The 13,011-nt window shown below is 35.8% G+C and overlaps 1 protein-coding gene across 1 annotated transcript in view; it reads right to left on the bottom strand.

The window, feature by feature from the left end:
* PRMT3 (protein arginine methyltransferase 3) overlaps positions 1–13,011 on the bottom strand; it is a 117,614-nt gene that overhangs the window by 65,068 nt on the left and 39,535 nt on the right. Inside the window, exon 8 of the mRNA XM_023737001.1 lies at positions 8,229–8,328. Within this exon, the coding sequence (XP_023592769.1) occupies positions 8,229–8,328 (100 nt within the window). The remainder of the gene's footprint in view (positions 1–8,228; positions 8,329–13,011) is intronic.

Below are 13,011 nucleotides of genomic sequence, written 5' to 3'. Positions count from 1 at the left end.
GACCTTTCAGGCTGAAAAATACTTTGTTGTGTAGGCTGTTCTGTCCATTGTAGGATGTTCAGCAGCATCCCCTCCACCCAGCTGTGACAACCCAAAATGTCTCCAAACATTTCCTAATGTCCCTGTTGAGAACCACTGCTCTAAACCAAAGCAAACCCGTTGCCACTGAGTCAATTCTGACTCATAGTGACCCTACAGGACAGAGTAGAACTGCCCTATAGGGTTTCCAAGGAGCGCCTGATGGATTCGAACTCCCGACCTTTTGGTTAGTAGTCGTAGCGAGGTATCTAAAAATCAACTGGATAAGCATTCTCTCCTAATCTACAGTACTCTTTGCTATGCCCAAGGATGTAAAAAACGTTCCAAACTTAAGATGTTATGGGATATAATGTAATCTATTTTACTGTTACATTTACGATAGCCTTAGATACTGAACACTTGAATTGCAAAGTTTTTTCAACAATTCCCCAGTCCATCATGTGACCCTATCATCTTAAAATGTGCTAAAGCTAACCACTTGCTTCATCACAAAAGTAATCATAATGAAGTTACATGAGAATTTTCAAAATAATTATGTAAAATTCTTTTGAGTAAAGTATCTTCCCAACTGACAGCTCTACAGTTCTACAGCGATACAGACTGACACATTACACTCTCACACACTTGGCAAAGTACAAGGTGGCCGAGGCCATCAAACAGCAAGAATACCTGTATCTTTTATACTTATTTGCTGCAGAACAGGTAAGAAAAATAATGTTGTTTTGAACATGTACATGTACACACACACACACACACACACACACACACGTCCCTTTGTTAAATATTTTATGTATCTGGCTCAGATAAATTTTGTAAGTAGAATTCCTGGTTTAAAAAATATGCACTTAAAATTTTGATCTGTATCATCAAACTTCCCCACAGAAAGATTATGACAATTTTTACTCCCACAGCTGTGTGTGCGGGTTAAAGACTAAATGTGAGAGGAAAAGGCATAATGTTTGTGAAGACTATTTGGAGAACAGCTTCATGGCCTCAGGGTGAAAAAAAAGTACTAACCACAAAGAAAAAGATCAATCAATTTGACTACAGAACCTCTGTTCATCAAAAGACATCTCAAAAAGAATAAAAAGATACGTCATAGAGTTTGAAAAGATATTGGCTACATACACACACACCTCCAACAAAGGATACTAATCTCAATTATATAATGAAAACTAACAAATCATTATGAAAAAGACAGACAGCCCAAACATAGAAATGGGGCAAAAGATTTATATATAATTACTTCACGAAATCTGTCAGTTTGTTGTACTGTGGTGGCTTGCGTGTTGCCATGATGCTGGAAGCTATGCCATCAGTATTTCCAATCCAGATGCATTGATAATTACTGGTGATTGGAATGCAAAGTTGGAAACAAAGAAGAAGGATCAGCAGTTGCAAAATATGGCCTTGGTGACAGAAATGACAGGAGAGATCACATGACAGAATTTTGCAAGACCAATGACTTCTTCATTGCAAATACCTTTCTTTCGACAACATAAACGGCGACTATATACATGTGGACATCACCAGATGGAATACACAGGAATCAAACTGACTCCATGTGTGGAAAGAGACGATGCAGAAGCTCAATACCATCATTCAGAAAAAGACCAGGGGTCAACTGTGGAACAGATCATCAATTGCTCCTATGCAAGTTCTAGTTGAAGCTGAAGAAAATCAGAGAAAGTCCACGAGAGCCAAAACACAACCTTGAGTATACCTCACTTGAATTTAGAGACAATCTCAAGTATAAATTTGACACACTGGGCAAGACCAACAACCAGACAAGTTGTGGAATGACATCAAGGACATCAAACATAAAGAAAGCTAGAGATCATTAAAAAGACAGGAAAGGAAAAACCAAAACAGAACTTGTGCACAAACACAGAGTAGCTGAAGCAAATGGAAGAAATGATGAAGGAAAAGAGCTGCACAGAAGGTTTCAAAGGGCAGCTTGAGAAGGCAAAGTAAAGTATTACAATGACACGTGCAACAACCTGGTGGTAGAAAATCAGAAGGGAAGACGCTGAGTATTTCTCAAGCTGAAAGAAATGAAAAAAAATTCAAGCCTAGAGTTGCAATATTGAAGGATTTTATGGGGAAAATACTAAATGAAGGAGGAAGCATCAAAAGAAGATGGAGGGAAAACACAGAGTAACTGTACCAAAAATAACTGGTCAACAATCAACCATTTCAGGAGGTAGCATATGATCAAGAACCGATGGTAGAAAGAAAGAAGTTCAAGATGCACTGAAGGCATTGGCAAAAAACTAGGATCCAGGAATTGATGGAATACCAACTGAGATGTTTCAAAAAACAGATGCAGTGCTGGAGGTGCTTAGTTGTCTGTGCCATGAAATTTGGAAGACAGCTTCCTGGCCAACCAACTGGAAAAAATTCTGCACCCACTCCAAAAGAAAGAGGATCCAACAGAACGGGGAAATTAGCAAACAATATCATTAATATCACACACAAGTAAAATTTTGCTGAAGATCATTCAAAACTGCTTGTAGCAATATATTGACAGGGAACTATCAGAAGTTCAAGCTGGATTCAGACGAGGACGTGGAATGAGGGATATCACTGCTGATGTCAGATAGATCTTAGCTAAAAGCAGAGAGTACCAGAAAGATATTTACCTGTGTTTTATCGACTATGCAAAGGCATTTGATTGTGTAGATCATAACAAATTATGGATAACACTGTGAAGAATGGGAATTCCAGAACACTTAATTGTGCTCCGAGGAACCTGTACTTAGACGAAGAGGCAGTCATTCAAACAGAACAAGGGGATACTGAGTGGTTTAAAGTCAGGAAAGGCATGCATCAGGGTTGTATCCTTTCACCATATTTATTCAAACTGTATGCTGAGCAAATAATCCAAGAAGCTGGACTATATGAAGAAGAAAGGGGCATCAGGATTGGAGGAAGATTCATTAAGAACCTGCGATATGCAGATGGCACAACCTTGCCTGTTGAAAGTGAAGAGGACTTGAAGCACTGATGAAGATCAAAGACCATAGCCTTCAGTATGGATTACACCTCAACATAAAGAAAACAAAAATCCTACAATTGGACCAATAAGCAACATCATGATAAATGGAGAAAAGACAAGTTGTAAAGGACTTTATTTTACTTGGATCCACAATCAACACCCATGGAAGCAGCAGTCGAGAAATCAAACGATGTATTGCACTGGGCAAATCTGCCGCAAAAGATCTCTTTAAAGTGTGAAAAAGCAAAGATGTCACTTTAAGGACTAAGGTGCCCCTGACCCAACCATGGTATTTTCAATCGTGTCATATGCATGTGAAAGCTAGACAATGAATATGGAAGACAGAAGAATAACTGATGCCTTTGAATCATGGTGTTGGCTAAGAATATTGACTATACCACAGACTGCCAGAAGAACAAACAAATCAGTCTTGGAAGAAGTAACAGCCAGAATGCTCATTAAAAGCAAGGATGGTAGACTTCATCTCACATACTTTGGACATGACATCAGGAGGGACCAGGTCCTGGAGAATGATATTGTCTTAGTCATCTAGTGCTACTCTAACAGGAATACCACAAGTGGATGGCTTTAACAAAGAGAAATTTATTCTCTCACAGTCAAGTAGGCTACAAGTCCAAATTCAGGGCATCAGCTCCAAGGAAAGGCTTCAAGTCCAAATTCAGGGCATCAGCTCCAGGGAAAGGCTTTCTCTGTCATTTCTGAAGGAAGGTCCGTGTCATCAGTCTTCCCTTGGTCTGCGAGCATCTCAGCTCAGGAACCTCAGGTCCAAAGGACGCACTATGCTCCTGGACCTGCTTTGTTGGTGGTGTGAGGTTCCCAACTCTCTGCTTGCTTCCCTTTCATCTCTTGAGAGATAAAAGGTGGTGCAGGCCACACCCCAGGGAAACTCCCTTTACATTGGATCAGGGATGTGACCTGGATAAGGGTGGTGTTACAATCCCACCCTAATCCTCTTTAATGTAAAATTACAATCACAAAATAAGAGGACAACCACACAACACTGGGAATCATGGCCTAGCCAAATTTATACATTTTTGGGGGGACACAATTCAATCCATGACAGATATCATGTTTGGTAGAAGAGAGGGTCAGCGAAAAAAAGGAAGACCCTCAACGAGATGGACTGACACAGTGGCTGCAACAACGTCTCAAGCATAACGATTGCGAGAATGGTGTAGGACTGGGCAGTGTTTCATTCTGTTGTACACAGGGTCGCTACAAGCTGGAACCGACTCGATGGCACCTAACAACAAACAAGATGTGTCCAATTCTGGAAGGCATATTACCTTCGTGTCCTTTCTTATTGAAATCACTTTTAAAAAGGGGGGAAAAAGTGTATGCTATAGCTTAAAGATGGTTCATTCTAGATTTTTGCACCCTTACTATACTATATATAAAAAAGTCTTTCAAAGACAGAGGATTCTATACAATACATATTTTCATTTTAAAATAATGATACATGAAAATGTAGTTTTGATTTAAAATAGTCCATTATTTATACTTGCTCATTGTTTCAGTCAAAGTAGGAGTGTCTAAAAAACGTTGGATATATTTTAGAAAGCATCCCTGCCCCTTCTTTAATTATGTATTGGATTTTTCAGCTTCTCAGTTCTGAAATCGTAGTGGAAGTACCAAAGTTAAGAGGGGACTTACAGAATTTAGAAGATACCATAAATGATATTTCCACTCCACAAAGATGACCCAAAACTTTTCAGCAGGAGCTTACTTAAAGCCTGAAATGCAAATTTAATCAGGGAAATAATAAAGGCACCGGAGTTGATCACCTTACAATAACCACCATAAATTACAGCGTCTACTGTTCCACCTAGAGCATTTAATGCAATCTGCTAGACTTCAACTCTACCAACTATCACAGGGAATGGCAGACACTAAGATGATGTAAATATGTAAGTTATACCTCTTTGGCAAGAAAGAAGGAAAGTCCTTAGTTATCCCTTCCTGGACACCGTGATTTGTTTCCCTTTGCAAAGGGCTCCTGGTTTCCAAACAACTGGCTCCATTCATCTCAGGCTCCAGTGACTTAGTACTGTTTGTGTCATAATGCCTTCCAGATAAAGGCAGAGATCATACCTGATCAGTCCTCCAAAGAGAAAGGTGCCTTTTGTATCTGTTAGAGTCTAACCAGGAGAAGAGAAACTACACAGACTATTTAAAATGGAGGAAAATGAATGCAGGAAGTTGGTTACACAGAGTATAAAAGATATGAGAAGTCATCAAGAAGACAGTGAGACAACCTAGACATCAGCAACACCATGAAGGAGCTATCACTCTTAGGCTAAAGAGACAAAGGGTACAGGTACTGACTGCTACAAGAGCCCAGAGCAAGGTCACACAGTGGATGCTGGAATTATAACAGGCCTGTCCAGCAGGAATGTAAGTCACAAAAGAAACAGCTTTTGCCAGCAAACCACTAGAGGCAAAGTGAGAGGGGAAGAAATGCCCTGGCTTCTTCTTTCCTTAAATCTCCCATCAGTGCTTCCCACTGGCCAAATCCAGTGAGCACAGCTGTCATTGGAGCCTGGGAAAGGCAGCCTACAGAGTCAACTCCTTCAGTACAAAAGAAAGCAGGGATAGGGCACAAAATGCATCTGAGGGCAAACAAGGGCAAGACCAGCACATCTTTCAATAAAGTTTACATCATAAATACAATCACATAAATTCAGTCAATTCAGTTAATTTCTTATTTCAATCATTATACTGATTGGCTCTAAGACTTCAACTATATACAGGCAGTCCCGATTAAGAATGAGTTCCCTTCCTAAGTCTGTCTTTAAGCTGAATTTGTACGTAATCACAACAGTTAGGAAAGGTTCGTATCTAACATTAGTTAGTAAAATGTTTGTCATACTACACAGCGTACCTTTCTATGCGTAAAAAAAAATAAAGAAAAACTTCCAGATACACTAAAAACATTTTAACATAATAATACAGTAATAATAATGTTTTGACATTCATTGCAAAGCATCACCAGTCTGTTATTACAAATCACTGTATGTACCTTAAATTTTTAATGTAATAGGCTTTACAGGGTTTGGTTCATAACTACAGGCTGTACGAAAGTCAGACATTCGTAACCTGGGTACTGCCTGTGTTAATAACTCTAGATCAACTTTTAGATTTTGGGATGAAAACTCCTAGAACATCAATATCCAGAAGCATAATTGTGCTACGAAGGGTAAGAATTACCCAAATTGTTTTTATAATCAGATTTGTAAAAATGTCCAACTGAGGTGAGGGGAAGGGAGCTGAAGGCTGTCTTCTAGTTCGTCTCTGAAGTCTAATTTGGGGTAATTTAAAAAATGGGTTTTCCAAGAAAAATAAAACATACCCTAGAGAAACAAAGATCATGCCAGCCTACATGGAGCATAAACTACTTCAAGCTGCTGTCAAATAAATGCTTCAAATGTGCTTTCTCCATGGCATCTTTTTGTAGTCTTTATAGAGAAATGTTGGATTCTTAGCTGTAGATGACAGAATTCATATCTTATCACTCAATTCATAAAAGAAAGCAGAGTGCTGACACAAATTCTTCGCCATGGGGAGAATACTCATATTGTGGTTGAGAACTGTTAAAAACCAAGCCTAGCATTAAAAAAAAAAAATCAACATGCTGTTTCTCGTACAAAAGAGTAAATACCAACAACAGTAACTTGCACTGGCTCTGGCTGAAATTTACTTTAAGTCTGAAAATTTCAAAAGCTCTCTGAAATTCCTGTTATTTTGCTAAAAATATTACTATATTTATTCAACATTTAGAGATAATTACAAAGCAAAACTTACTGTTCCCAAATTTTTCTGACAGATTCATTTACAGACAATATACGTATCAAATACAGTTGTTTTTTTTTTTCTTTTTAAGAAAAACAAACTTTCCAAGTGGTTAAGAAACCCTTGTTTATTTATAAATACTGGCTACCTTATCTTCATTCTAACTGGCACATCAATAAGTCAAATCAGTTGTCACCTACCATTAATTTTATTTATATACTTTTTTTCTTTTTAATAAAGCTAGTTTGGGATGAGGTTTCTGTACAGCAGTTATACGAAATAGCTCATAGTAACCATGGATCACTTACAGACAGGATTAAACGAAGTAACATAAGTTAATATGTCTGTAACAATATTTGCCACATAACCAGGACTCAATAAATATTAGCTGATTTCTAGACCAATTCAGACGAAATTCCTTTGTACAACTGAACTCTAAATATACATGCATTCTGTATTAGAAATTATACCTGTGCTTTACACAGTGTTTCAACTTTTCTCTCTGCAGTTTTTACTTCACTGTTTGACATTAAGGGCCCTGCTGGTGCAGTGGTTAAGAGCTATGGCTGCTAACTAAAAGGCTGGCAGTTCAACTCCACCAGCTGCTTCTTGGAAACCCTATGGAGCAGTTCTACTCTGTCCTATAGGGTTGCTGTGAGTCGGAGTTGGAATTGACTCGACAGCAACAGGTTTGGGTCTTTTGGTATGTGACATTAACAAAAGCGTCCTCAGTAACAGTGACTGACTGCCTGCTATTAGCTGTCCGTCTTGAACTGAAATTTTCTATTGGCTAGAAACCTTGTATGTAGGCTCTTCAGCTTATCTTGTGAAATCAGTTGAGACAAAATATATATTTTTTTAAGTAAATATTCTGTCTTGACTTTTATGATTTGAACAACAAACTATATAAAGCTGTACGATATAACACACAAGACATTAATTTTGTTATTTTAATAATACCAATAAATTCTACTTTATGTGATAAAAAACACTGATTGCACTGCCTAAGAGATCAGAAAAACATCAAGAAAGATTAGTAGGAGAGCAATAGCAGCAACAAGTCCTTAAGAACAGTGGAGACTTTTAGATAAACATATTTAGGTCTCTACAAATGTAGAAAATAGAAAAATAGTAATTCTTTATTATGATTTTAAGGGTAAAAAAAGCTAATTTATTCTTTTTCAAAATTTATGAATAGTCATTAAATAGTTACCACTTCAGAATAAATTACCATAAAAAGAGTATAGCTGTTTTTAAAATAATACCACCATTTTGCCATTTATCAAATATAATTAAATGCAGAAAAATTACTACCTTAGTAATTGTTTTCAGTTTTTAAAATTTTACCAATAAAAGTTTAATATTTTCTGTAAACACTTACCATCCACTCGGATATAATAACATCTACTTTTTCTACAGGAAGACGAACTTCTTCAATCTTTCCTTTAATTAGTATAATAGTATCTTCAAGTTTATTTAGTCTGAAAATTATCATAATGTGTTTAATTAGTATGTTAAACAGATTCTGAAAGCTAGACAAATTACCTAATTGCTTGCCAAATGTTCATACCGGTTTGCGGAACTCAAAAGTATGCTTGAACTTTATGAATTCATTAATTCCCTGGCCATTATATTTATTTTTTTGTACTCCATGGATACCCAAGAATGTTTCTGGTTAATATGGTAATTTACTGAAATAATATTTAAAACTTCAGCTTGAAAAGAAACCTGAATTTTATCAAGAATACATATCAATAATGTTATTGTCTTTAAAAAAAAATTTAAAAAGGGAAGGAGAGACAAGACAGATCAGGCTCAAACACAACAAAATTACAGTTTAAAGGGAAGCAGTGTACGTCATAGTGGAGAGAACCCTTACACTGAAACCTAGCTACTCTAACACTTGTCAGCTGTGTGATCAAATTACTCAACAATCTCTTCTGAGCCTGTGTGCTCACATGTAAAAGAGAAGGGTAATATCTGTCCTATCTACTTCACAGACTATTATGGGGATCAAATATTTGTGAAAGCTATGTATACAGCCTCAAGTACCATACAATGATAATGGTATTATCACGAGTAACAGAATACTGTATAAAACTTGGAATTCTACGCCAAACATAAATTATTTAACCTTGTCCAGTGGCATTTATTATTTTTATAAGCTTGACTGTAATGTTAGCACATATTTTTCAACCACCCTCTCCTTTTTTTTTTTTTTGGCAATCTGAAAAAGAGTTCAAGGTAATTTCAGAAAGCTAAAAGTGAGTGGCTGATTAAGTTCAGATCAAATTAAATAAATGAATTCTCAATCCTCAGAGGATGTGTATCTGAATTATAACAGATTTTCCTGCAACAAAGGAGGGATATCCCCCTTCCCTATTTCATTCAGGTATTATTTATATAACTCAATACAATTAAATGCATTCATTTTAAGGACAAAATGTGTTGAATTTTGAAACACAGATGCTCGTGTGGCTACTACCAAAATCTATATATAAAATGTTTTCACCTCCTTCAAAAGACTCATTAGTGCCCCTCTCCAGAAAATCCCACCACTCCCAGGCAACCACTGATATTCTTTCTTTCGCTACAGATTAGACCTGTATTTTGTAACATTTCACATAAATGAAATCACATTGAATGTACTCTTGTATCTGAATTCTTTTACTAACCATAATACTTTTCAGATTCATACATTTTTTTTGTATAGCAGTGGCTCATTTCTTTTTATTGCCGAATAGTTTTCCACTATATGGATAAACCACAATTTTGTTTATCCATTCATCTTATTGCTTTGGACAATAAGAATTTAAAGCTTTATTTGTACACAAGCAGAATTGTTTGGTGAAATTATAGTATATATCAAACTTTTAAAGAAATTGCCAAGTTGTTTTACAAAGCGAATGTAAAATTTTACATTCCTACCAGTAATACATGAGCACTCCTGCTGCTTAACATCCTTGCCAACACTTAACGTTGTCAATCTTTTAAATTTTAACTATGCAGTGAGATCTCGCTGTTACCATGATGACCAAGAATTTTTTTCATATGCTTATAGGACACATTTCCCTATTTTCTTTGTGTAAAGTATCTGTTCAAATCTTTTGCCCATTTTTTAATAGGGTTAGCTGTACTTCTATTATTGAGTTGTAAAAGTTCTTTATGTATTCTGGGTATAAGTCCTTCATCAGATTTATGTATGGTGTACTGTGGGTTGCTTTTTCATTATTTTAATGGTGTCTTTTGAAGAGCTCAAGTTTTTAACTTAGATAAAAACCAATTTATCATTTTTTTTCTTTTTATGGTTCATGCTTTTGGGAGCATAGCTTAGAAATCTTTGCCTACTCCAAATATTTCATCTATGTTTTCTTCCAAAAATTCTGTAGTTTTCAGTTTGAGCAAATTTTTCATATAGTATCACGTTCATTTTTTTCCATATCAATACCAGTTGATATGAGATTGAAAATTATATGGGCATCTTTGTCAAAAAATCAATTAATCATATATGTGTGAATCTATATTTGGACTTTCTATTCTTCCTCAAGATCTATACATGTATTTTTATGCCAATACAACACCTTCTTGATTACTATTGCTTTAAAAAAAGTCAGGAAATCTGGTGATGTATATCATTCAACTTTATTCCTTTTTGATGAATTCTTTTGGCTGTTCTGGGTCATTTGCATGTCCACATGGATTTCAGAATCAGCTCTCAGCATGTTTTGTACTTTTCAGGGCTCAAGCCTTGCACATATTTTGTTAAATGTATCCCTAAATACTTGATAGTTTCAGATTCTACTGTAAATGGTCTATATTTTTAAAATTTCAATTTCTAATTGTTTATTCCTATTTTACAGGAATATAATTGACTTTCATATTATGACTCTGAATCCTATGACTGTTAAACACACATTAGTTTTGGTAGCTTTTATGCCATTTTCTTAAGATTTTACACGTATATGATCACGCCCTCTGGAAGGAATGACGAAGTTTTACTTCTTCCTTCCAATTTGTTTGTCTTTTATTTCCTCTTCTCCGTTATAATGCTGAATAGAAGTGGTGAGAGTGCACATCCTTGTTTTGTTCCCAATTTAGGGGGAAAACATTCACTGATTACTATTAAATATATTACTTGTAGGTTTTTCACAGATGCTATTCATCAGGTGAAAAAAAGTTCCCTTCTATTCCCAGTTGGCTTAGAGTTTTTACTATGAATGAGAGTTAAATTTTGACAATTAATTTTTCTCTATCTATTAAGATGATTATATGGTTCTTCTTTTTTATTATGTTAATATAGTGAACTATACTGATTTCTGAACATTAAACCTATCCTGACTTCCTAGGATAAACCCTGCATGGTCACAGTTTATATTCTTTTTATATATTGCTGGATTCAATTTCCTAATATTAAAGAATTTTTCTATCTATGTTCACGAGGAATAGTAGTCTGTAGTTTACTTTCCTTGCAGTATCTTTGTTTGGTTTTAGTACCACAAAAACGCTGGTCTTATAAAATGCATTGGACCGTGTTCTGTCCATCTCTCTTTTCTGAAAGAGTTTAGTATTATTTATTAAATGTTTGAGAAATTTACCATCTGAACCTGGAATTTAATTTGTGAGAAGGTTTAGAATTACAAGTTCATTTTCTTTAATAGATTTAGGGCTATTCAGATTTTCAAGTTCCTCCTAAATCAGTTTTGGTGATTTTTATTTTCTAAGGAGGCTGGAGGTTCAAGTACACCCAGAGGCATCTTGGAAGAAATGTCTGGTGATCTACTTCCAAAAAATCAGCCAACGAAAACCCTCTGGAAACTGGATGGTGCCCAGCTACCATTAATAAGCATTCTGATCAAAGATTCTACAGAAGATTCCTGATCAAAAGGAGGAAAATGCAAACAGAATTTCAAATTCTCATGGACTCCACACTTTCTGCAGCCATGGAAACTGGATGAACTCTGAAACTACTGCCGTAAGATAACCTTTAAACCTTAAACCAAAAATATCCCCTGAAGTCTTTGTAAAACTAAACAGTAAGTTTAGCTTAATTAGTAAAAAATGTCTGCCTTGAGCATTATGCTCTTTTAAGAACTATCTATAGGGGATCAAATTGACAAAAGCAACTTGAAAGATTAAACAGGAACCATCAAGGGTCAATGGAGGTGGAACAACTTAGCAAAGGAGGTTGAAAATGATTCACAACTCCAAGAATGTAATCAATCTTACCACATTATACATGTAGAAACGGTTGAATTGCTGTATGTTTTGCTGTGTATATTCTCTATAACAACAACAAAATAAAATTTAAAACTACTGGAACTAACAGAAGATTTCAGCAAAGTATCAAGATACAAGATAAACATACAAAAATCAGTTGGATTTCTCTACACCAACAAAGAGAACTTCCAAGAGGAAATCACCAAATCAATACCATTTACAATAGCCCCCAAGAAGATAAAATACTTAGGACTAAATCTAAAAAGAGAAGTAAAAGATCTATACAATGAAAACTACAAGGCACTACTGCAAGAAACCAAAAGAAACCTGCATAAGTGGAAAAACATACCTTGCTCATGGATAGGAAGACTTAACATGGTGAAAACGTCAATTCTACCCAAAGCGATCTACAGATACAATGCAATCCCAATCCAAATTCCAATACCATTTTTAAATGAGATGGAGAAACAAATCACCAACTTCATATGGAAAGGGAAGAGGCCTTGGATAAGCAAGGCATTACTGAGGAAGAATAAAGTGGCCTATTATACCGCCACAGTAGTCAAAAAAGGCTGGGACTGGTACAACAACAGATACACAGACCAATGGGAGAGAACTGAGAATCCAGATGTAAATTCATCCACCTATGAGCAGCTGATATTTGACAAACGCTCAAAGTTCGTTAATTGGGGAAAAGACAGCGTCTTTAACAAATGATGCTGGCATAACTGGATAGCCACCTGCAAAAACCTGTAAGAAGACCCATACCTCACACCATACACAAAAACTAACTCAAAATGCATCAAAGACCTAAATATAAAATCGAAAATGATAAAGATCATGAAAGAAAAAATAGGGACAATGCTAGGAGCCCTAATACATACTATAGCATAAACAGAGTATGTACCATAAGTAATAATGCATAAACACCAGAAGAGAAACTAGAT

Source organism: Trichechus manatus, unplaced genomic scaffold (assembly GCF_000243295.1).
Source record: "Trichechus manatus latirostris isolate Lorelei unplaced genomic scaffold, TriManLat1.0 scaffold00006, whole genome shotgun sequence".
Classification (NCBI taxonomy): domain Eukaryota; kingdom Metazoa; phylum Chordata; class Mammalia; order Sirenia; family Trichechidae; genus Trichechus; species Trichechus manatus.
This window is presented reverse-complemented; position numbering and strand designations above follow the sequence as displayed.